Source organism: Bemisia tabaci, chromosome 5 (assembly GCF_918797505.1).
Source record: "Bemisia tabaci chromosome 5, PGI_BMITA_v3".
Taxonomy (NCBI): Eukaryota; Metazoa; Arthropoda; class Insecta; order Hemiptera; family Aleyrodidae; genus Bemisia; species Bemisia tabaci.
The window spans coordinates 38867394-38893618 of record NC_092797.1 but is presented as its reverse complement, the minus strand read 5'-3'; the positions used below and the strand labels follow the sequence as shown (position 1 = coordinate 38893618).

The window sequence follows — 26225 nt, the reverse complement described above, 5'->3', positions numbered from 1 at the left end:
TGCATGAATACTGCACGCATTGCGCCAAACAGTGCGGTCAGCAGCGGTCGGCGTGAAACGCATAGCGCCCACAAGACTGCATGAATACTTTACGCATTGCGCCAATACAGTACGGTCGGCGCGGCGGTGGAAGTTAGCATTTTCGTTAATTTCGTTTTTTATAAATGGAAGGCCTTGTCCAAACAGGGATGGGTTTACGAAACTGAACTTTTGTTGGTGTTGACAGGGCTCTCACAAAAAATGTGCCCAACACGAGCAAACGCGTTTCATACACCCATCCCCACCGGCACGTTCTCTTGATGGTTTTTATAGATCGAAGGATCACGCAGGTGAGATTATATTGATATCGATTTGGTTCAATATGTAACCACAGCCTCAAAAGTCAATTTTGAAATTTGAGGTAACGGGTCTTATGTGATCGAAGTTTTATTCTCTCGAGTACCAAATGGCAACGAAAAGTGAAATTGTTGGGAATTTTCTCATTTTCAGCTTTTCCAAATTAAATCCTAAAATTTTTCTTTGACGTTACGTTATGTACTATTGTTTTGAACTAAACGATACATCGAACCACTGTCGAATACGATCTATTGATATTTAAAAACAAATGAGAGGGGGAGGAAAAATACAGGCGGCCCATGAGTACAGGTAAATCCGGCTCTGGCGTAGCACCCGAAGCAATCGAACCTACGGCTCAATCACCCGGAACTTTCGGTCTCTGAGCCCGGATAGTCTGAGTATGTCTATACGGCCCGTAACTTTTTATTCAGTGTTGATTCCCATACCATGGGAGGAACCAGACCACTACAGAAACAAAAAGGAGCCGATATCAAGATAAATTCCACGTGTCTCAACTCTTACGATAAAGGGAATCCAGCGCTTCAAAAGTCCAAAACCCAAGTCTGCCGTGCTCAGGAAGAACGTCGTATGAACATTCGAGAGTTGTCAAATTTCCCCGGATAAAACGCGTATTTTTGAGAACGATTCTGCGTATTTTTCCTTGAAATTTTCTAAAGTTTTAGACGAAATTGCCGACGAAATTGTCTGGAAAAATTGAAGACAAAAATTCACAATATTTGTAATGAATTAATGTTTTATTGAAGGACATATGGGCAACGCCTGAAGGCTCGTACGGCGTTCTTCCTTAGCATGGAAGAGGTGTCTTAAGCATGGCACCAATGGAGCGGAGGCGAAGCCCGGCAGAGCCTCTCGGGTATGAAACCGGATACGTGTGCGTCGAAGGAAGATTGCACAAGCGACGAAATTACCTTGTGCATCTTAGCGAGCGCGATGTAGGTGTGACCACTTCTGCATGAAAACAACAGCTCGCGAGAGCTTATTAACGCCCATTTGTAACTCTGGCGTAACGAAAATAGCCGCCGCACCGCTGTACCGCCGAGTCGCACAGTGGAACGACCTAATCGAAGAGGTAGGACATGAAATTTATGGCTAAAATTTCAAATTTTGATGTTTATTTTGTCACAAATTCAAATTCAAAGGGTGTTCCTGAAATAAAATTTCATTAAAATCCAATGGAACCCTCTTTTAAACTTTTTTGTTTCATATTTTTGAAAATATATAAGCTCCCAAAGTTTCTAGATTTTGTTCAACTTCTCCTACAGATTTGGTTCAGTGTGCGCCGTGCCGTTCGCACTCCTTTATACCGCCGAACTACGGTGCGACGAACTCACTGGGCCAACGGGTCACTTGGATATTGGTGTCAAGAAGGACGAATTTAGGGTTAATTGAAGAGACCGCATTATGATGGCCGAAATTTTAGTATTTTGGCACCGAGGAGCCAAGCTACTGGCAGGTACCATTAACGTTATGTTGGTTGATTGCTAATGCCTCATCGCAGACTTTGGAGTAAATGGGTCGGATGCAGGGTCAGAGTTTCATGAGTGACGGAGTCTGGTTAAAAGGCCCTCAAGATGGAAAAATCAAATGAGGTACAGTGGCTCATTAGGGGTTTCTGCATTATTTGAAGCAATAACGGTCATTCCTAACATTGATCCTTCGAGAAGATATATCCATGGCCAAAGTGCGAAACCTCGTATACAAATTGGGATGTTTCCGAATTTCCGAGGAGAACAAGCCAACTTTTCAGCTTTACGTTTCTGCAGAATATTCCGCTAACGGAAACGAAAAATCGAAGAAGTTCACGAGAAGTTTTCAGACGAAACGATGAAGTGTCACAGACGAAGATACGCGGTTTCTTTGTTTAGCCACTGATATTTAAAAATTTGAAAACGAAAAATCTCAAATTTGAAAAAAGTAACACAAATAAAATTTCCGGAAGCTTTTGTCGGCTGTAGAAACGACATATTTTGAACATTCATATCACTGATAATATGGGAAAATCATGGAAAAAAGTTGACCCACATGCTCTTAAGGGTATTAGAAGGCGTCAAATGTGCCTTATATGGCTATAAGCTTTCGATATGCGCACCACTATTCCTTCTTACATAAACTATGCACGAGTGTACACGGAGAAAAAAAACTCGTGCGTAGGACCCGAAGTTTAGGTCATATGGATCGCTGCAGTTTTCAGATTGAGCATCTGAACACTTTAGGTCTAGCTGTCAAAGTTCGGATCACACATCTGAAACTTCAGTTCTTACATCCAAAAAACTTCGGTTCTCACATCTGAAAGTACTTCAGATGGAAGAACTGAAGTTTCAGATGCGTGATCCGAACCTCGACAGCTAGACCTAAAGTGTTCAGATGCTCAATCCGAAAACTTCAGAGATCCATATGACCTAAACTTCGGGTCCCGCGCACGATTTTTTTTCTCCGTGTAACACTACTACCAGAGGCTCATTCAACTGAAATATCCATCATTGCAAAGTCATTCTTGCATCCACTTCATTGGGGCCCGCTCAAAAAGAGCAACCGAAACTGATTTCTGAAGGAAAAGTCATCAGATGGTGACGTGCGGGTTGCGAAATTCTTCCAGCGTCGACGGAACTTCGCAAAAACGATTATAATGAGAGACACATCCTCCCGTCGATGCGATATAGCCCACGCTGAACTGCAAAGCGAAAAGGTGAGTTCTGCGGGGCCGATTTCGAAACTTGTAAAAAATCATTCACGCGATGGTGGCGACGCCTTCGATAGTTCAGTATTATGCAAACTTATTTGATCGGCATTTAAGTTGCAAAAAATATTTCATGGTGAGAAAGGACCAGTTGCGGTACTGAAAAAGCTGAAATTGCAAACTGTAAGTTGTCGATTAAAAGGTTTTATGAAGCGCTGATCTTTGCAGCGAGGACGCACAAACCTCCCAAAAAATTGTTAACACTCGATGCACTTTCTACTCAACAATAGGCTGCAACGCATTGATCAATGTACTGTGGGATACAACACGATAGATCACACTGCCTATGGGCGTAGCTTGACACTAATAGACTCGGATTTAAATATTCCATCATTGTCGAGAGCAATTTCTTTTTCGGTTCAAAATAAAATCACACCTCACGCGTGGTGTTTACCGCCAACGTAGTGTGTAAGTTACAAAGCTGAATGTCACATATGTCGCTTCTACTGCTGTTAAAGAAAGAACGTCTTATGAGGTCCCGGAAGTTGCCATAGATTATTGTTGATTATACACGATTTTTCCGGACAACTTGCGAATATTTTGATTTCCAAGTTTTATTCGTGATTTGATTTAAAGTATTCAAAAATTCAAGGAGAAACATTCACGACTTTTCTCAAAGATTAATATTTGGATCGCATTTAGCAAAAAGGAACCAGCGTGATTACAGTGTTGTAAATATGTGGCCAGAATTGTTGCCTCTTCGTAATTTTCTAAAAAATCTGCTAGAATAGAAAATAGTTTTTTCCTCCTACCAAAAGACTGTTAGTTGAAGAGAAAAACAATGGACCACTAGACAAGGTACGAATTTAAGCATTCTGATACATATTTCTTAACCAGAATTTTACGTAGAGCACGATTCGCGCAATGAAATCTAATGAAACAAACTCCAAACGAAGATATTAACGTTTTTATTTCACACTGGTTATGAGAAATTTGAACTGCCCGCTGACAAGGAACTCAAAGCTCTACGTGAGTCAAATCGCGCACTACAACGGTTTCAACAAGCTTCTCAATCGAGTAATGGTCATTTCCCAACATGTGTTGTTCAAACTTTAAGCAATTTGCTACAGCTGAGCCAAAGCGTCAAGATTGAGGTTGCCAGATTTTCATATCGCAGAGACTGTCATGATAACGTTTAGCGCACGATGTGAATCAAGCAGAGCATTGAGTTTTCATGAGCGGGTGATTTGAATTCACGCTTCAAGAATCATTAAATATCTTTGGAAGGAATTGATTTCGGTAATTTTCGTTGAGCGCATCGTATTCTAAGAGAAATTTTAGTTAAGAAACATGTATCAGAATGCTGGAATTCGTACCTTGTCTACTGGTCCATTGTGTAAATTGAATACGGGACATATTTTACGTATTTTTGAGAGAAAAGAAGGAGTTTCACGATTTTGAAAACACTGTGAACGCTCCGGTTCCTTCTTGCTAAATGCGATCCATTTTATCAAGGGTATATAAAAATGTTCCTACAACCATAGTAGTGCGACGTAGTCTACGCCGATTGTTTACAGAACTGGAGGTGGAACAAACTACGGGGGAAAACCCTATATTGATGACAAAAATAAGCTCTCTGGTCTGAGCACATAAAATATCGAGAACTGGGTTTTCAAACGATCGAGGAGAAATGTTGGACCTGCCAACTCGTAAAAAGACTTGAACCGGCACGAATAATAACAACAATATCAATAAAAAATGCGGCGACAGTAACAATAACATCGACGTCAACAAAACGCCACGCACAAACACCGTCCGGAGATCGACGTGGAGAAAATAGTTTTTCATAAGCGATATCGTCGATACAAGAAAAAAACGCAACTGATGGGAGCACGTTACAACACTTTAACGTTTGAATTAAATTCTCTAGCTTGTTCGATGTATTTTTCCTGGCAAACTGGTGGATGTCCCCGAATTTCAATTGAGGATTCCACTGATTTTCCTCCTGATCATAGCCAAAAATTGGCGACGTAAATTTTCGGACAAAAATTGCAGTCGGGCTCTTGAAATAAATTGAATTGTAAGAAACGATTTTGCAACTTTGGAATTAAGTTCTGTCCTCTCGCCTGGGGTGCGACTAAATGGACTACATTTTGCAATCTGGAACTAAAATTTCTGGCTCATGGGTAAAGGTACTTATTATGCGCACAGGGAAACTATAGCACGAGTACATACATTGGAAAAAAAACACATTGGATTTGGAGTCTAGACTCTTAAAATCATCGACAAGAAAAAATACTCTTGATTCAATTAGATTTAAGCTTGAATCAAGAACCAAGCCTCTTAATTTGAGCGGATTTCCTGTTGTTTTAAGCTTAAATCTGATTGAATCAAGAGTCCTTTCTCTTGTCAATGTTTTCAAGAGTTTGGACTCTAGATTCAATGTGTTTTTTTTTCTAGTGTACGCTGCTTCTAGACTGAGACAGAAATTTTGGCCCCAAATTGCACAAAGTTGGCCTTCTGTGATGTAGTGGTTGTAGCGCTTGCTCTATATGATCGGGAGATCCCGGGTTCGATTCCCGGCCAGGTGACCCGAGTTCGATGGTCTCAAACAATACTTATCTGGGCCTGGCTGCTTGATTAGGGACGGAGGGGGATGGGACTTAAGGGACAGAAAAGCGCAGGATGATCCCTCGTAAGATATTTGAAGTAAAAAAAAAATAGTCCTAATAAAACAGAACAACGAGAATTCGTTCGGTCTGAGAATACCATCGGATGTTATTCGGAGTTATTTCGCAAGGAAAACTGGAAAACGCCCCAAATCAGCTGAGACGACTCGCTTCCGTTAAACGTAAAATATTACGTCGCGTGAACGTCTCGTCTCGCCTCGGACGTTTGATGAATAAAACTACTGTTTATGTAAACGGAGCGCTTTATGTAAGCAGAGCATCGCGCTATGCCCGGATAAACAGAGAGCATAATTATGTGAGAGAGGGATCAATCAACGATTTGAATTGTTTATCCGGAGGGAGCATTCTTTCGAGCAGAGCGCCGGTTCACTCTCGAAGGTGTTAAGAGGTTATGTTTACATGTAAGTTGCTGGGAGACGAAGGCTATGCGCGCTGGATCTTCCTGGAGGTGTAATAGAACATTCCTTCGTGGGTTTGAGCGTATATACGAGGGGCATTGACACTAGAGAAATCCAGGAATTACAAGCTATTAGCCGTCAAAACAAACGGGATCGAGGTAGGATTCAAATTAGATCTGAGAAGATTTCCTAAGCGATAACTACTCGTGCGTCTATGCCAAGCTTGGTTGTATCAGAACTATTTGAAGGCGTTTGAGTGGAAAGAGGCGAAACTTCCTTCTTCTTTAATGTGGAGTTTGAGGGGATATAAAAAGGTTTTAAGGTGAAACAAAAGATTGGAAATTATCAATCTCTTTTTACAATCTCACATGCTTTCCAAATCAATTTATTTCTCCTGTTTGTATGCCTTTCCGCCTGTTTGGTGACTCTATATGTATAGAGGTGGGTTCGGATCTACGGTTCCACTCACTTTTTCTGATAATACCTTTTCATTTTCATGTACTATATCTACATTCCAGGAGGCCTCTTGGAATGGAACAGCAGGGTTCACAATTAAGATTTTTTAGGGGGATTAACTCCTCATTAGATACTTTTCCCATCGGTTCTGGTCGTTAATTCTAGAGATCAATCAGAGAGCCAGACTGATTCCGATCATTTTGCTGTACGTTGACGAATTAGTGAGGGAAATCTCATCTTGCTCTCAGGAGCTGAACGACATTGATTGGTGCAGGTTGAAAAATTGACCCAGAATTTTTTTTTTTTTTTTTCCACAGGAATTTGAACCTAAAAAATTCCAAAATTTGGCTAATTTTTGGCAGTGACGAGAAGAAGAATCTGTGAAATTTTTAGTTCAAAACAATATTTTCCTACCGAGAATACAATTTTCTAGTGAGAGTATCATTAGAAATGTAGTTATTTCTTTTAGTTTTATCTGTGAAAAGACGAGTTCACCGCACTAGTTATCCTTGAGCAAATTTTATTTAGAGGTTCGGTACTACTTTTGTGCCCGAACCTCCTAGCTGCCATTCTATTTGAGTTCGGAACTTCCTATTCGCTGACCAACGAATCGCAGCGTTGATTTGTGATTTTGGTACCACCTAGCGAGGTTGTTCTAAAAAAGGGTTGACCTATTGAAAACCGACGGATCTGATGAGTCAAATCTGGTAACAACTGTGTCCACTGGTGTTGGTGATTGATGAGACAAATCGGGACAGAATTTCCCAAAGAGGTTCGGAACTTCAAATAAAATTCGCCTCTTTCTGAAAGGGAGCCCCACCAGAACCGAGACTGTGTTTTGGGAAGTGTCACTCTTTTTCGCTCTGAAATGCCTGATTAAGCAGCGCTTTTCAATTTTCTCTCCTCGCCTAAAACTGACCCACAAACGGGGAGCGCTGAATTGGTGGAACCACCTCGACCAACTCAGCTGTGTCTCAGTTCCGCTCCGGTGGAGCCGAACATCATCAGGGACTGATGAATGCTGAGCCGCTGACAGTTACGACTGTCCTGGCGGGCCGACGACGTCGAGCCAACGTTGTCAGCCGTGAACCCGACGAAACGTCACGCGTTTGAAGATTTCGTCGTTTTTTTTTTTTTTTTTGAAGGAGGAACGTGGCTGCGTTTAGACGCTGCTGCAATTTTTTTAATTTTATTTTTTTATTTTTTTATCACTGCAGTTTTTTTATTTATCTATTTTTCATGTCTTTATTTTTATTCATTTTTCTTAGTTTTATATTTTTTTCTTACTTTGTTTAAAATTTTTCTCACTTTTTCTCATTTTTTACTTATTTTTTTTCCTATTTTATTCCTCTTATTTTTTTCGGTCCCAAACCGTCGCTAAAAACTAGAAAAATGATAATTTTCCCGCAGAAATTATAGCTTCAATTGCGAATCCTTTTGAAAGAGAAAAAAAAACTTGAGAGGAGAAAAAAGCTCTATTTTGACATACAAAGCACGTTCCTGCTATACTTAGTCACCCTAAATATTGATGCGGTGAAAATGCCAAAGTTCGTGCATACTTCGTTCGCGGTGTTTCAAAGTTTCACTCTCATTTTACTTTATCAAAGCATAACGAATCTATACAATTGCTTGAAATTCTCACAGAATATTTTCCACATGAAGGAAACTCAAGGAAATTTTAAAGAAACGACGTAGAGTACTTTCTCTCGTAGAAAATAAAAAAATGAAGGGAAGTACACAGCGTCGCAAACCGAGATACGCGTTTTTTTGAAGTTTTATCGACGATATCGTTACCTCCCTGACGTAAAGGCGTAAAATCACCTCGCGGTGGACCTTGTCGTCCGTATAACTAGATGCTTTCCCTAGCTCATCTAGTGTGAGATACGTGTTTTTGTCAGCCAAGCGACGACATGTCGCGTAAATCACCATCAAACATCCTACTTTCAACACTCCAGTAAATCTTGTCTCTCTTTTGGGTCTATTTTCGTCCCGATGACTTCTGTCCCGGAGGGGCGTTTTTTCTATCCGCTTAAAAATAATCAGTCGACACTCTCAACATCGCGTCGTCGCGACGGTGCGGTTGCATCACAGCGGTGCAACACACGCTTGTTGCGCGCGGCACGCTCGGCGGTTATGAATGAAATCGGGATGAACAGCAATTTTCCTTAATATATCGATGGCCAAAAAGCGTAGCCACGTATCTCCATTGCGGTGTTTCAATATGTCTGCTCCTATTTTATTTATTTAAGGAGAAAGAAATCAACTTTTAACTTAAAACGTATACACTGGAAAAAAAAATTACGGGCTACATAGACATACCGTCCGTTCCGGGCTTAGAGGCCGAAAGTTCCGGGCACTGCGGAGCCGTAGCTTCAATTGCACCAGGCACTAAGCCCGGAACTTTCCGCCTCTGAGCCCTGAGCGGACGATAGGTCTATATAGCCCACAAGTACGGCTTCCTCGGCCGGAGCTTTTTTTCTTCAGTGTACAGAATATTTTGTTGACAGAGAAGAAAAATCAAGAGAGTTTTCAAGAAATCATGCTTACCAGTAATCTAAAGAAAAAGGTATGAAAGGAAGTCTGCAACTTTGCAAACGTAGATACGTGGTTTTGCACTTGGGCCATCGATAAAATACGTCGTATTTATATATTTAATTGTTTATTTTTATATTCTATTCACTTTCGCGGAGATGGAGAAAATCCGAAATTTCGCGGACCACAGAGTCGTCCCCTCTGTCCCTGCTGCCGTGAAAAGAGAGACCGTCATATAAGCATTTGGATGCACCAAACATTTCCTTGATTTAATATTAGTTTTTGGAAAAAAATTATGAATATTTTCATTTAAATTTTCAGATGCTCTGGAAATTTGGTGAAAATTGCTCAGAAGTTTTCCGTCAAGTCGTATTTTATCAAAGGAAATTTAACAATTTTTAAAAATTCAATACGATGCTCTCTCCTAGCACGGCGGCACCGACGAGGCAGTAGAGGAGCGTCTTGATGATATTGTCATGCTAAGGAAAAGCACCGTTTCTACATCCGAATGCGGCCAAATCTCCTGCATAAGACGATTTAGTTTTCAGGAAAATATGAGGTGTACTATCTTGAAAATTGTTGATACTTTCAGAGAGTCGGATTTTTCAGGGAGTTTTATTCGTACATTTATCGAAATAAATGTGCGAATAAAACTCTCTGAAAAATCCGAGAGAAAATCTCCATTAGTTTCCCTCAAGAATCGTACTTTATCGAATGAAATTTGGCAGCTTCTGAGGGCTCATACGGTGTTCTTCCTTAGGACAGAGCGTAGTTTATTGCCGTGGGAAGGAAAAACGCCGTATGAACATTCGAGAGTTGCCAAACTTCCCTTGATAAAACATGTATATTTGACAACATTCATGTATATTTTTTTTTTGAAATTTTCTGATATTTTCGATTGAATTGCGAACAAAATGGCCTAAAAATTTTGAAGAAATATATTCTCAATTTTCCCGGTAAATTTGGTTTTTATCGGAGGAAACTTGGCAATGTCTGAATACTCTTACGGCGTTCTTCCTTAGGACAGCAGCGTAGTATAGTGCGTCGCGTTGAAATGTAAACAATGTTCCATTTATAAACACTGTATTCACCGTCGGAACCGGTGGTTGTCGCCGTGCTCTGGCATTGACCAACATCCACGCATCGGCATGTGGCATCGCCCCCCCCCTCTCTCCCCCCTGGTCCCCCTCCCCCTCTCCTATCGCGGCCCCATTTCCGCCCTCGACCCAGTGCCCAATCGCTTTGGACAGGAGTCAAAATTTTCACGCGACGCTTGTCAACTACTCCCGTCGTGATATCATCGACCACCGGACGTAACTGTGCATGGGGCCATCGAGCAGCGGTACTTTCCGTTTGTTAGGCCTCGTAGCACGATGAAATTATGAAGTTATTTCTTCGGTATGAGCGCCTCCAAAAATCCAGAGTTTGCTTCATTTATTGAGAATTGAAAGGTTAAAGTTCACAAGGAACACGATGGTGCCACAGAATTTTCCTGAAATTTATTCGAAAGCTCATAAAAAGCTCTCAAGGTTGAGTTCGTAGTGGATGGAATCTACGTGACGTCATGGGCGGATTCAAGATGGAGGGCTCGGGGGGCGTTCGCCCTTTCCGCTCGACTGAAAAAGTGGGGAAAAAAGGGAAAAAGAGGAAAGGATACTTTCATTTTGTAATTATTATCCATGAAATTGACAGCTCAACCTGCATATTAGATGCTTTAAAATTTCGACAATTTTCCAGAGGGGTCCCCCCCGTTTGAAGTGTCTGGTGCCGTCTGTGTGTGACGTAGGAGATTGCACCCCCAAACGCAGTAAAATAACATAAAAAGGTCATATAATTTGTAGCCACTCTTTAAGCAGCTCTTTTCCACAGAGACTCCTGTTCCGTTTTTCACCGTGGAAAACGAATGTTTGAGGAGGGCACATTGAGAAACAACGAATGAAAATTTTAAAGAAATTTTAGTCAATTCCAACATAGTAACCTCGTTGGAGGATTGAAGGGAAAGGGAGGAGAAACTTTGTACTGCAAGGCCCCAGGCGCGCTTATAGTGCGTCTGTGTCCTATAAATCCGGCCCTGGGTTGCATTGAAAACCACTAGCGTCTTCCGTGGTTGGAAAAGCTTGAACACCTCAATATTTGTCGCGCAGTTTTCCACCGTGTTAATATTTTTCCAGAACGTGAGTGAACGGCAGGTAAGACGTGATAGGAAGATGGGAGGGGGGGGGGGGTGTCGTCAATGGAGCTGGAGTGTACTGCGCAACACTCGCCAGCCCGTTGCGATGATCCATCACTCAGAATTAGAATCAGAATCAGAATCAGACTCAGACGACCGTCCAGCCAGCTGAGATGAATCAAGGTTACGATACTTATATGGCGCGCTCGTAACAGCACTCCCGCGCAAAATATTTTCGAACGGCTGTTTACCGATCCAGTGACCGTTTTTTTCTCTATCCTCGCAGCCTCCGCCGGATTCCGATGGTGAGACGTTATTTTGTGACGTGCCCCGAAAAGGAAAAACAGTTCCGAAACCGTCGAGCTCCGATTGCAAGCTTATAACTCGTCTACAATAATCGTTTCGGATAGAGAGAATTAGCTTACATTTTCATTATAGCGCAGCTGGGAAAATTTTGTGGGGGCCAAGAGGCCCCTTGTCTCTCATCGGGTTCCAAAATCTGAACAGGTCGGACTCATCTAGGGAACTGTAAAAATCATGGAAATTGACCTTTTGTAGAATGATAAAGCGAAAAATGAACATTTAGAGGGTCAAAGAACTTTATATAGTGATTGAATAAAAAAATTGTGACTTTTATGAGATTGACGAGAGATTTTCCTCTGACGGCTCAAAATGCCTGTGATTGAGTTTAGCATGAGGGTGCTGATACATTTAGGGAAATTTTTTTTAATTTTAATAAAAATTTTCATCACTCGGGAGCAAATGGCGGAATAATTGGACTGCATTTTGCAATTTGGAACTATACATTCTGGCTCTTCTGGAAAAACACTTATGTGCATAGGGAAACTAATAGCATGTACGTTGTTTTTAAACCGGGCTAGAACTTATAGTTCCATATTGCAAAATGTAGTTCGATTCTGTCCTCTGCTTATTTTGAACCGAAATCCTCTAGATTCGAGTAAATAAACAAAACAAATTGCGCATTTTTAGAAGAAATCAGATTGCTACAAGATTTATTCTCACTCCAGTGAGACAAACGGTACTTCTCTGTCTAAGCAATTAAAAAGTCTGGTTGTGCTCATCGAGGCTAAGAGAAGAGAGGTTAAGGAACAGCGCCGACACCCGCTAATCGGAAGTCGGACGACCCGGCCCCCAGAAGCCTTTAACCTCCAAGATGAGAAACTCTTAGATAGAGATACAGCTGTTAATTTCCAGACGAAAGTTACCTCTTGCGCTATCGGCCTGTAATTTCGCGTGCTAAGAGAATCTCCGCCGACCCGTGATTTCGAGCCGAACTGCCGTGCTAAGGAAAAACGCCGTATGCACTTTCAAGCGTTGCCAAATTTCCTAACTTAAAATAAACTTTAATCGAGGAATGTTGTAAATGTTTTTCTCCAAATTTTCCGGACGATTTTGTTTGCAATTTAATCTAAAATATTTGCAAATTGCTGCGAAAAATATGCACGAATTTCGTTTCAAAACACATTTTTTTATCCGGGAAATTCGGCAACTCTTGAATGCTCATACGGCGTTCTCTCATAGCACGGTAGTGTAGTTCAAGCTACACGCTCTGAAACTTTTCTTCTGCGTCGGCGCAGCGCGATGCGAGATCGTAATCGCATGCGTGAGTTGAGTTGCTGCGGCGTGAATTGAGTGAAGCTAAGCAATAAGGTCACATGCACATTAAGAGATTTGAAAAAAGACATATGCGCAGTAATGTTGGATCTCTAGCAAGAAAGTCAGATCGGGCCGTACGAGAAATTAATAGACGAAGCAAAATGAGGAGGAGAGGAAGACTACGCAGATGATAAGAGAGAATACCTAGAAGGAGAAAATTTAGTTTTCTTCATTTTCTTCTCCCTCTCCTTTCGTCCGTCCTCTTTCTCTTATATATTTTCGTCCTATTTCTCTCTCCTTCATTCATAATATCTTCTCTCTTTCCTCCTCTTTTCTTCCTTCTTCTTCTATCTTTTCCTACTTCTCTGCGCATCTAAAAGATCTATCTGCCCCTGAAATTGGAAGAAAAAGAAGCAAAAAGAGGAAAGAAAAACAGAAGTAAAAGAAGGGAAAGGAAACAAGATGAAGAGGATAGAAGGAAGAAGGAAGGAATAATGAGAAAGAGAATACAAGAAAAAATAAGAGGAAAATGAGAATGAGAAAGAAGAAGAGGAAAGGAGAGGATGTAACAAGAAGAAGCACGGGAAGGTGAGTAAAGTGAACGATGCAGAAATAGAAGAAAAGAGGAAAATGAAGAAAAAGAAACTCCTCTCCCTCATCGTATTAATCTTATGTTGGCCTCCTACATGATGTAGTGGTTGTAGCGAGGGCTGTATAATCAGGGGGTCCTGGGATCGATTCCCGGCCAGGTGATCCAAGTTTCATGGTATTAAATGATTCTGGGGCTCGTTGTTTACCACGGACTGGGGAGAGATGGTAGTACAACTGAAAGCGCAGGATTACCTCCCAGGAGATATTTGAAGTGCGAAAAAAACAAATCTTCTACCTCTTCCTCATCTTCCTCATCATTTCAGTGTCTTCTCCTCCTTCTCTTTTTTCACATGCGTGACCTCATGCCTGATACATGTTTCGAGTCCGACAGCATTGCACATACGCCTTTTTCGAACCCCTCAATGTAGCTACGGCCCTATTGCTCAACTGCATCTACTTTCAAAGAAGGGCGGAGATGTTCTCGTGTTAATTGAGTGTGCAAACTCACGGCTGCCGTCGTAGTCAGGAGGGCGAAGATTGCAAGATTTCGCGGGGATTTGTTGGGCTGCGGACGCGGTTGCAGGCACGATGCAGGATGCAGCGCGCGTGCATGCAGGATGTGTGGAGGTACGCAAAGTGCAATGACTGCAACCCACCGGTGTCAGATCCACACACGCGAAAATGGAGGAGGACAGACGTCATGAGGAAGTCGTAAAATCTGTCTAAAATTGTTGACTGTTGGGACGGATTTATAAGGTAAAAGTCAGGTGTGGGAAACAGAGGGGTTGTGATTGGATGCATGGCTATGACTGTATCCTCTCTGCTATCTTATATCTTTAATGCCCATTCTATCTTTGCTACACGGAAAAAAATAGGGTTATCGACACAACCAGCGGCTCGTTAAAAATGCGCCGGCTACCGTGCGGTAGTTACGATAACTACCGCGGTGGAGGTCACAACTAACCCGGTAGTTACATTAACATCCATGGTAGGTGACGCATTTTTAACCAGCCGCTGGCTGTGTCGACTACCCTATTTTTTCCGTGTATTTCGAGAAATGCGTCTGTTTGAAGTTTCGAGAATACACGGATCTTAATGACGGATAGAACGCTCAAACTGACTTTTTACATACATACATATCAAGCCGCTACCTCAGCGCACTAGAGCGCTCTGCGACTCCAAATCGCCATCGGAATCGATCCTCCCACAAATCATCGGGCAGATTACACCGTCTGATCTCCCCCTCCACTCCCTCTCGCCAACCTTCCACTGGACGTCCGCGCCGCCTTCTTCCGGGAGGAACCCAATCAAATACCTTTCTGGGCAACCTACTATCTGCCATTCTCCGCACATGTCCATACCAAACCAGCTGCCTGGTTTTGATATCGTGCACAATATCTTCCTCAACTCCCATTATTTCACGCACTCGTTCACTGACTCGTTCAACTGACTTTTTTATGCTTAAAAATTTTAATGCGGGAGCGAATTTCCCACAGAATATGCATTGAGACTAGCTTTACTTGAAATAATTATTATTATCTCATTTTTTTCAAAAACTGACATTATAGGCCTTGGTCTCCAAGCCCCTCAACTCAGATCGGGCGACGAGACGAGGCAACGGCGAATGTTGCCTCGCGAGTCTACTACCGTGATAGCTAAGAGAGCAGTAAGTGCATTTCTGTATGAGCCATGGTTAGCACAAGCCTTAAATGGACGTATTTCTGTCAAATGGAACTATATGCATTAAGACTTGAGCCCTGCGACTCATAAGACTATATGCATGACAGGGCTCACGTCGTAATGCACATAGTTCCGTTTGGCAGAAATCCGTCCATATGTCTCGAGGTTCATCCCAGCATGCACTTACTCTGCCGTGCTAAGGAAGAGCGCCGTATGAACATTCGAGAATTGCCAAATTTTCTCCGATAAAATGTTCATTTTTGAGGAAAGCTATAAATATTTTTCCTTGAAATTTTCACGAGCTCTTCGGGCGAAATAGTGAACAAAATTATCCGACAAATTAGGATGAAAATATTCATAAGTTCACCAGGAAATTCGTGTTTTATTAAAGGAAATTTGGCAACGCCGGAAGGTTCACACGGCGTTCTTCCTTAGCATGGCAGTACTGCTCTCTTCACTATCACGACAGTCTGGGTTTCGCGGTCGTGACGACCGGATTGCCGATGAGCGGTGAATGAAGACACCGATGACTGGTGAATGAAGAAGAGGAGTAGGCAGGGCACGGGACACGGGACACCCCCGATTCGAAATTCTGGTCGCCGGAGCGTCCGGCCCGGCCACTTCCGACTCCTGCACGGGGCCATTCTTCCTATGCCCGGGGTCTGCCCACGCTGCGGCCACGCGATGACGATGCGCCGTCCGCGAGGGGGGCGGGGGCGGTGTGGGGGACAGAAAGTGACCGGGGAGACGCCCCAGCCCGATTCGGAGCAATTAAAAAAGGCGCTATGTCGCTCTCTTGCGCGGACCCTCATCCGGCCGTCGCACAGTGGATCGAGTCGATCGGAGAGATCGGACGTGAAACTTTTGACTAAAAGTCAACATTTTTATTGTCTTTTTGCCACGTTTTACATTTTGAGGGGTGTTTTTAAAAGAAAATTTCACGAAAAAGCCAATGGAACCAGTGGCGTGGCGTGAATTGCGATATATCGATTGTTGTGCCATTTAAACCTATGGTGAAGAATTGATCGATTGAAAGATTTGGCGGCGTGGACGTCCAGTAAAAGGTTGGCGAGAGGGAGTGGAGGGGGAGGTCAGACGGTGTAATCTGCCCGATGATTTGTGGGAGGATCGATTCCGATGGCGATTTGAAGTCGCAGAGCGCTCTAGTGCGCTGAGGTAGCGGCTTGATATGTATGTATGTATGTATGTATGTGAAGAATTGATTATTAAGGTGTTCGCTGCGAACACCCTGTCTATCGATCATTTTCCATAGGTTTAAATGGCATAACAATCGATAAATCGCAAAGCACGTCACACCACTGAATGGAACCCCTCCTAGAACTTCAAAGTTTCGTATAAACGGAGTTGTAAGCGTTTTAAGTCTCCAAATTTTTTCCGACCTCTCCTATTGATTCGATCCATTGGGCTGCATTTTGCAATTTAGAACCGGGCCAGACTTTATTGTTCCAAATTGCAAAATGTGGTCCCATTGTGCGTCGTGTTTCGGAAGAGAGCCGTAGGTGCAATGTGCAATGTGCAATGTGCATGCATCTCTATATGAGCCACCGTTAGCATGTGTTCTTTTAGGCCTCGAAGCTCACCCCACACTGCACTTATGGCTTTTCTCCGGCTGCTGACCGGACGAAACACAGTTGATCGAGTCAATTATAGAGGTCGGACATGAAATTTTCGACTAAAACCGCAAATTTTGATGTTTACTTATTTAGTCACATTATAAATTTCAATAGGTGCTGACTGTTGACAGCAGAAAATTTTACGAGGAAACCAATGGAGCCACTTCTAGAACCTCAAAGTTTTGTCTATAGTCCACGCCACGAAAAGTGGCGGGTGAGGGGCGGAGACAGTCGGCCGGTTTAGTCTATCGTTGAAGGGTTGAAGCGCAGGTATTGGCCCAGTCGTTAACCCGTTTCAACTACGGGCCTATACCTGCGCTTCAACCCTTCAACGATAGACTAGACTGGCCGACTGTCTCCGCCCCTCACCCGCCACTTTTCGTGGCGTGGACTATAGACGAAGTTATAAGCGTTTGAAGTTTCCAAATTTCGTCCGACCTCTCCTATTGACTCGATCTACTGTGCGACGCCGGATTTGTACAACAGTCCACCGGTGCTCTCTCTCGGCACGTAACCGCTTGCGTTCGACTATATTTTTTTTTCAGTGTATAAAAAGTGAAACATCATAAAGTATTATGGATTGGGGTGTTTTTTCAGGATGATGGGAGCCACCTTGTCCACAAAATAATGATAAAAAAATAAGGAATTGAAAAAAATTAAAAAATCAGGAGTTAGACTAAAAAAGGTTCTGACGGAGGGTGAAAAGAAGAGTCGCTGGAGAAAGAGGAAAGGGAATTAAAGGAAACAGAAAAATGAGGAGGGAGGAAAAAGTAATCGACGTGTCAATATGAGTCCCTTTCAATTTATTAACCCACGTGCCGTACACGGTTGTGCGAGACCTGTGCGATCATTAATTTCCATCTTGTCGATCAAGGGACGGGGCGGCCGCGGTGCGGATAGATGACTCGCACGGAGATCGTGCATGTCATAAAAATGGGATTTAAACGGCGGCCTTTACTGAGAATTAGACAGCACTACCGATCACATCGCAAGAAGAGCTATGACAAATTTTCTTGACGGTAAGTGACGTCACTCAATCTACCTGAGCCCCCTAATTGAATGGCCAATTATTCACGTATGTGACAATGCTCAATTAAAGGTTTTATTTCGATGAGCTGTCGTCCGAACGCTCCGCTGTGAGAAGGCGAAGTTATTTTTGCCGAATGAACGGTAAGAGCAGTAATGACCACAGGGCCGGATTTACTTATACTTCTACTTGCCGCCCATGGGCCGCCTGTATTTTGCCGCCCCTTTCTCATTCGCTTTGAAACATCAATGAAAACCATCAAGTGAACGTGCCGGAGGGGGAGGGTTGCATAAGACGCGTTTACTCGTGTTGGACATTTTTTTTTTGCGAAAGCCCTGTCAACACTAATAGCAAAAGTTCACGGAACTCGGCACGAAAGTTAAGTTCCGTAAACCTATCTCTGTGTAAACAAGGCCTCCCATTTATATGAATCGAACGAAAAAATTATGAAAGAACAAACATACATGTGGTTTAATAAGTTTAACTTCCACCGCCGCGCCGCACTGACCGCACTGTGTGTGGCGCAATGCGTGAAGTATTCCTAGTCTTGTTTGAGTTGTATGTGGTATGCGTTTCACGTCGACCGCTGCTGCACGGACTGTGTTTGACGCAATGCGTGAAGTATTCATGCAGTCTTGTAGGCGCTATGCGTTTCACGACGCCCGCTGCTGACCGCAGCGACCGCACTGTCTTTGACGCAATGCGTGAAGTATTCATGCAGTCTTGAAGGCGGTATTATGTGTTACATGCCAACCGCTGCGCCGCGTCGAGGGTTTCTCCTTTTCATCTCAAGTTCTCGTCATCATTGCTCTCTGCGCCGCACCGTTCCAGAACCAAATTCCGTGTTCGGTTTCTCTCTTAGTCTTAACTCAACTAATTAAAGGTTTCCTGAATCCGATTTTTCTTTATAAGGAGGGAAATAATGGACTGACTAAAGGGTCTCTAGTCGGTTGCCGTTACTTAGTCAATTACCTACCTCTTTTGTCCATTCCAACTAACCAATAGGATCCCTCCATACCCCTTATATCTTCTTTGCCTATGGCTTTGTCTATCAATTTCAATGATCGGAGAGTTTCATTCCCGTGGACGGTCATAATAGCTAGACAGTGATTTTCCATTGTCTTAGAATCACCGGGTGGTACTTGCTCGAACGAGGAAAATGCGAAGTTTTCTTCAAAGTACGCCGACAGGAAAATGAGTTCATGTTACTTTGACGGAATCGCCCGCTGATGTAGGATTAGATTTGGATTGGATATGAACGGCGGCACGATTGAAAGTTGCAATCGCTGGGATAGGCTATCTCCAGGTGTGCAGATGCACTACTGCAAGTATACTGGGTGTTTTTAGACAGCTCACGAAACATGACTCATCGTTTGATTAAAAATGATGCGTTTTGCGAGTCAGATTATCCCCAAATTAGCAAGCTTTTTCTCAGAATCGTAAAAGTTTTTACTATTCTTGAATTTAAACTAACCGTGAACTGACGTTGAGCTACTCGACGAAACCAATACTTAAGCGGGCAAGATTTCAGACCGAATGAGGAGGAGGAAGGAGAACGAAGCAAAAGAGAGAAGAGGAAAAATAGGAGAAAGGAAAAACAAAATATTTCCTTTTACTGCGTTTCATATTCTTGTCTCTTTCTGCTGCTGCTTTCTCCTTCTCTTTTCGTCTTCTTTTCTTTCGCTTCTTAGTTGCTAAGGCGCCGCTTTAAAGTAAACGAATATTACTACTACCTTTACGTCTGCTTCATATTCTTCTCCTAGTTCGTTTTTCCTCCTCTTTTTCCTTTCCTTCCTTCATTTCCTCATATTTCATCTTCCTCGTCTCTCTCTTTTTCTGCTGTCTTCTCTTTACTTCTCTCTTCTTCTCCTTCTGGCTCTATATCTTCCCGTTTCTAATGAGTCCAGTGGCGAGGCGTGAATGATCGATTATCGATATATCCCCATTTGAAACTGTGGTAGAGAATCGATTATGAAGGAGATCGTTGCAAATACCCTGTTTATCGATACTTTTCCATGGGTTTAAATAGCAGATCAATCGATATATCGCAAAGCACGCCACGCTACTAGATGAGTCTTCATAGAACTTCGTTAGGAAGATAACATGACCCTAGTCTGTCAAATTCGAGTTGAAGAAAAGACTCTCCTCGAGATTTTGACGGCTATATATTGGATAAAACAAAATTTTGACAAGCCCAGTTCCCACCGACCTCTCCCTCCTTAGGTTAGGCACCAGTTACTCCTGAATTGTTATACATTTAAGAAGATTTAAGTTCACATACTTGACCTCCACAGATTCCTTCACGCATGACGGCATTTATCATTGCCTGCAGGAGGAAAGCGAGGGTCTGATGAGATTGCCTCGAACACGCATGCACGTGCAGCAGAAAGAAGGGGTCGGTGCTGTCGGTTTTAATTTGAGTATGTTCCAGAGGATGAGGGCCTGGTCAAAAGTTCTGAGATGTGCGCCGTTGCACTGCAGTGTAACGTGGAAATGAAGCAGCCAGCTCAATTTTTTGATATTGTCTGAAGCTCGGCTCAAGTATTCTGCTTTTAATGAAACATTGGTGGATCCAGCAAATTGGCAATATTGTTTTTCTCCATTTCAACATGTGGAAATGTATCGATTCTTAGAGGGCCAGGTGCTCCGACAAGAATCGATTATTTAACATAGGTTCAGATGGAGGAAACCGGTGTTGCCTAATTGCTGGACCCGCCTCTGTAGTACGCAAAAAGCTGAAGCTCTGAGAAAGTGAACTTTTCGATAATCGAACGTAGTTTTTTGATATCGGCTCATTGCTCAATTCCTGCAGCGAAGAAATTTTTCAATCTTCGTTGTATGTTGATCGATCTAGCGTACAATACGTCTCATCTTGGACGATGTCGTACGCTAGATCCACCGACATAGGAGGAAGGAGGAAAAATTTCGACGCTGCAGGAATTGAGCAATGGGCCGACAACGTCATCATGACCTTGATGCCGAATTTTGGTCATGTACACGGTGATTAGAAGGTAACGTTCGAGAACGAGAAATTCAATTTCACGCCTGGTCTGGCATCGAAGATGGTGGGTGGATGGGGAATGGGGGAGCTAAGTATAATGAACCGAAAGCATCAGGGAGCAGTGCGATGGAGGTCAAGTCTCCGGTCCGACCTTTGAACTCTTAATTCGGCTCATAAACTCTGCGCCCAACTTGCATTAATGAGTACGGCAGGGGGACCAGAAAGAAGGGGAATTGCTGTTATTTTCATCACTTCAGATGCCCGAAATTGTCTCAAATGCTGAGATCTTGTTGCGTCGACGCACAGTGGATCAATTCAATCGGAGAGGTCGGACATGTATTTAAAAACTCTAAAGGCGTATACCTTCATTGATATGAAACTTTGATGTTTTGAAAGTAGTTTGATTGGTTTTTTCGTAAAATTTTCAACAAGAATCACCCCTTAAAATTAATGTTGTGACGAGAAAAGCGTAAAATTTTAAAATTTTTGTGAAATATTTCATATCCGACTTCTTCGAAAGACTCGTTTCAGTGTGCGACGTCAAAGACCACGTTTCCGCTGCTGCTGGTGTGATGGGGTGGAGGGGCGCGCAGGCAGCACTGTGCGTCGATAATATCAACCCTTATAACTGGGAGATATGCCTCTCAGCCTGAGGGCGAGATTGTTGCACAACAGAGGAGCAAAAGTGCATGCGCCACGTGCCGCCTCACTGATTTCGCAATGCAGAGTGTGCACGGTTGTCATGGAAATACTTGTTGCAAGTTTTTCATGTAGATCAGGCTATTTTCAAACGTCCTGATCTACTGCACTGCCTTTAGACCATAGTTCATTAGATGCAGAATTACTCGAAAATTCTATCTCACGCCTCCTCAAAAGGATTAGCCCTTGCGGGCTATTTAAAGTACCAAAAAAAAAAAAAAAAAAAAAAAAAAAAAAAAATTGCTGTCTCTTGGTGGATACGAAACGAACAATCGCCAAAAATGTAAAAAAAAATTGCAACTTAATTTCAAACCATCACGATTTTCCCGTTGAAAAATGCTACTTGGGTACAGGTACACCCGTCAAATATCCGAGAGTCAATATAAACTTCCTAAAAACTCGCGTCTCAATATGCTATAGATTCCGTATCACAATCTTTCTCTACCTTGTTTCACGACAGGGTACCTATTTGTAGACTGCAAACGACTTGGTAACGCACAACAGGACGGTCCTGCAAAAAGTAGCGCTAAAGCTAAAAACGAAATTCTCTAAAACACTACTTGAGCGCTTGGAGTTGTTATTCAAGTTTCAAATGGTAAAAAAATGGTTTTTAAAATGCCTTCTAAATCCAAGGTATACTGAAACATGTCCGGAGAGCTCGAATAGTTGTGTTTGATCCTATGCTGGTGGATTGCCTATTGAAATCTGGGGACTCACAATGAATGGTGTTACAAAACCGTAATACGCCTTCAAGATGTATGTAAAAACTTGTCCGAAGAGCTCGAATAGTTGCATGCAGTTCCCGAACCATCATTTCCCTCGCAAGAACTCCTTCTCTTCAAGAACACTATGGATCCACTTCGAACACATCTCTGCACCATCGAGTAAAAAGAGGGCGATTCTGAACTGCACCCACGAGGCTCGGTCGGTTCGTTGAGCTGGGTCTCACCGAATCAGATTGTCACGGGTGTTGTGCCTCGATATTATCGGATGAATAATATTTCGTGCAAAGGACGGCGATGGAGGCGAAGGCCTCGTGTTCGTGTGCTTTTGGTATTGTGTGTCGGCACAGCATCGGTAATTCGATACGTTCAGCATCTGAGAAGAATATGCCGCCTTGAGCCGAGACGTCGTCGGACGGAAATGAAGTTTACAGCGAGGGTGCGGCGCCGCATGCGCCACGATATACACCCCGGCCGCAATGTTTACACTGACGCTCACAATCAGTCGAGGTGGAAGATAATCTTGAGTTAAATAAACTCCACAACTTTCGGATCCATGCGGTAGATCCCTCGTGACAACGACGGCGCGAGTCAATCAGAGGGTCGGACATGCAATTTTTGACTCAAACTTCAAATTTTGATGTTTAATTTGTCAAATTTTGGATTTTAAGGGATGCTTGTTAAGGAATATATCCTGAGGGAACCAACGAAACCACTTTTAAAACCTCAAACTTTTGTATAACCGGAGTTATGAGCTTTTGAAGTCTCCAAATTTTGTCCGACCTCTCCCACTGGCTCGATCCACTGTGCGCAGGTTAAAAAACATTTTTCAAAAACTCTTGAAACACGTGTCAAAAATTATGTTTTCGTTGTATGATGATTGTTATGTTTTGGGGAGCACTTTTTGGATATTTTTTACGATAAAAGTCAGGTAAAAAGGCATTTAAAAATAATATTTTCATGAGTTTTTTTGCATTTTCATCAAACATTTTAAGTGTTACAAGTGTACTTACTCTAGAGTGTAAAGCACATTTTTAAGAGTTTTTTAACTCGAATTTGACCTCGTGTATATAATGCGCAAAAACGCGTAGGAAAGGTTTCCGAAACTACAATTCTGAAATTTTTTCAAGAGTTGTGTTTTCCAAAATTCCATTTTTTAAAGCCATCAGAGATGGTTCATGAAAGAACGTTAATTTTACTTTCACATAGACAGAAGTCATCAGTGGATTGGCGGATCTTGTAAAGCGTTAATTTTTTAATTCTGTATGGGCTTGTAGTTTACATCGAACAAACAACTGACGATATGAATTGCGTACTGCTTTTAAGGGTTAAAAGTCACTAAAAACCACAAAATAGAATTCTAACGGGAGTTTCCAACAGGTCTTGTAACTTTTTGAGTCCTAAGTGGATCACACGAATGCTACCCTCACATTTCTATTTATTTGAAAGGATTACGCTAATATTCATCGAGTTTAACACGGCTACTCGCACCCACTCAAAAATTATCTGCATGCAACTCATGACTCGTTAATATCCGTACTGTCAACCCTATTTGGCAGTGCCCATCATTCATCGCACTCTTTTACAATTTCCACAGGAAGGACACAAGATAGTATCTCACCAGGCTTTTTAAAATCTCAGAGTACTTCCCACTAATCTTTGTCTCGTCTCTTCCCCTTTCGTATAAAAATGATCTCGAATGGAACTACAAAAATGCGAGTAAAATACAGACAACTAAGGGTGCTGCAAAAGGATAGTGTCTCATCACGGAATAAAATTAGCAGGGAAAAACACATTCTAAAGACCGGTTTAATGGTTAAAAGATCGTCAGCTGTCATGCGACAGTTGCAGCAACCTCCAAAATAAATAAAATAACTAAATAGCCTGGTGGTTTCCACACGTATCTAGATTTTTGGAAATAGGCCGGGTTTAAATGACACCGGGCAACTTTTCGAATTTTTCCCGCCATGCTGAGTAGCTGGAAGGCACCTCTAATATAATTTTTACCATATGTTATCAGGCAAACCTATATGTTCTCCTTGTCAGTTTACGCTCAGTGTGTGTGATCGATGGCATGTATAGAAGACTTCTAACTACAGAAGTGGTTGTGTCATACATAACGTTTATCGCGGACACTAGAGGCACTGCCATGCAGCCTGGCACTTTTTCAACGAGCTGATTACGCTAGCAACAACGACTAAGTGCTACAAACGCGAAAAAATTAAACTTCGAGACAGTTTTGCAAAAAGAAGACGACTCGCAAAAAATTTTCAATATCTAGCCATAAAAGAAAATCCCTTTTTGGTGCTTCTCAAGTAAAAGAGTAAAAATTTCAAAAACCCTTTATAAAATTTCCTGAGATTTTTTACTACTTAAAACATTTGAAAAAATATTCAAGAAACTTAAAAAAATATCACTTTAAATGAAAAAAAGCGTATATGTAACTTTCAAAAGCAGTCCTTGAAAGTTTTTGAAAAATTATTTGTAACAGTTTTACCAGCAGGAGACTGTTGCTACTGTTCCAACGTGGAACTCTCAGGTCTGAGTCTTGTTTGAAGTAGAGAGCATCGCTTGCAATGCGGTTTTCTCTGCTTTCACACTTCTCGCAGTGAGGAAGCCAGCAAGAGCGTACTCATATTCAAGATATTTCGCGCGTAAAACTATAAATATCAACACGATGCAGCTAGCACGGAGCACGACTCAGGGCGTTAAGAAATTGATCAAGTCTAACTAGAAAAGAAAAATGCACCAAGTTTTGGGAAAACTAGTGGACTGCTAGTCTTCGCAGGTTCCCCTTTTTTATCTCGTGTAACCAAAGGATTCTGCAACTCTGACGCTTTTTAATTAACTATAGAGAGTTTTGTTCGTTCATGTCTGACCAAAAAAGTTAAATATTGACGATAAAAATCATTCTCTATTTCCGAATTTTCAAATACTAATTAAAAATGACGCGGAATGTCTAGCTCCTTCAATGAGCTATTTCCTCCAGATTATTGGTGAAATCATAGTTCAGAAAAAAGAGCTACCATAAAAAACCTACCTAGGACTACCTGGACTAACCAACCTGGACCTACCAAAAAAAGATCATAAAAATATGGACTTCTCTGCCAATTTTGAATAAAATTAAACAAATTCCAAGATTTTGAGATATGGCTGTATACATAAACACAAGGGACGCTGGACGGATGGACGGACACACATTTTTTCAAGTATGGTTTCTTCGACTCCATGCACCTTGAAACGCATAGAAATGATGCAATTTCAACTTTTTTTTTTTTTTTTCAAGGGGGGGATGACAATACTCCCTCTACCCACAAGGGGAGCAATAAAGTAAAACTTGGTTCTCTCCTCTGTCAAACTCGATGCAAATCGCAGAGAAATGATATAAAAGTGACGTACCACTTGGACTAGCTTCAAGATCCCAGGGATAGTTTTTAGGTAATCCACGTTGAACTTGACCCAGGCGAGGAGCCCATCCCTGTCACCGGGCTTCCGGTGCCCATTCTCCACGGTCACGGGGATCGTCGTCTCCGTCATCATAAACTCAACACTAACTCAACACTAACTCGGACACAAAGAACACACGCGGCTGTGCGGACACGACGCTGTTACATCCGAACACTACAGTGTTTACGCACCAGGACGTTGCTGAGGGCGACGTGGACTACGCGACTGCGGACGCGAAGACTGAATGAATCGGGAGTCCACGGGCCTCGAGCGCGGGACGCCAGCACGAGTCGCTTCCCCTCCGGACCGCGCTCCTTCTTCGGGAGCCTTCGTCGCACATGGATCACGGAGGATCTTGAGTTGAGGGTTTTTTTTAAAAAGAGAGAAAAAAAAAAAACCGAAAGAGGGGCTCGGAAGACAAGGCGCACAAGTGTAGTTTTTGGGAAAATTGAGATTTGTTTAATTTCAAGTAAAACTAGTCTTCATGCATATTCTTCGAAAAATTCGCTCCCAAATTCCAATTTTTA

General features: G+C 42.3%; 1 protein-coding gene across 1 annotated transcript in view; it reads right to left on the bottom strand.

Moving 5' to 3' along the window:
- Positions 1-25961, bottom strand: part of LOC109040839 (CKLF-like MARVEL transmembrane domain-containing protein 4) — a 45035-nt gene extending 19074 nt beyond the window's left edge. The window contains exon 1 of the mRNA XM_019056923.2: positions 25651-25961. Within this exon, the coding sequence (XP_018912468.1) occupies positions 25651-25791 (141 nt within the window). The 5' untranslated portion in view covers positions 25792-25961. The remainder of the gene's footprint in view (positions 1-25650) is intronic.
- Between the last annotated feature and the right edge of the window lie 264 nt (positions 25962-26225).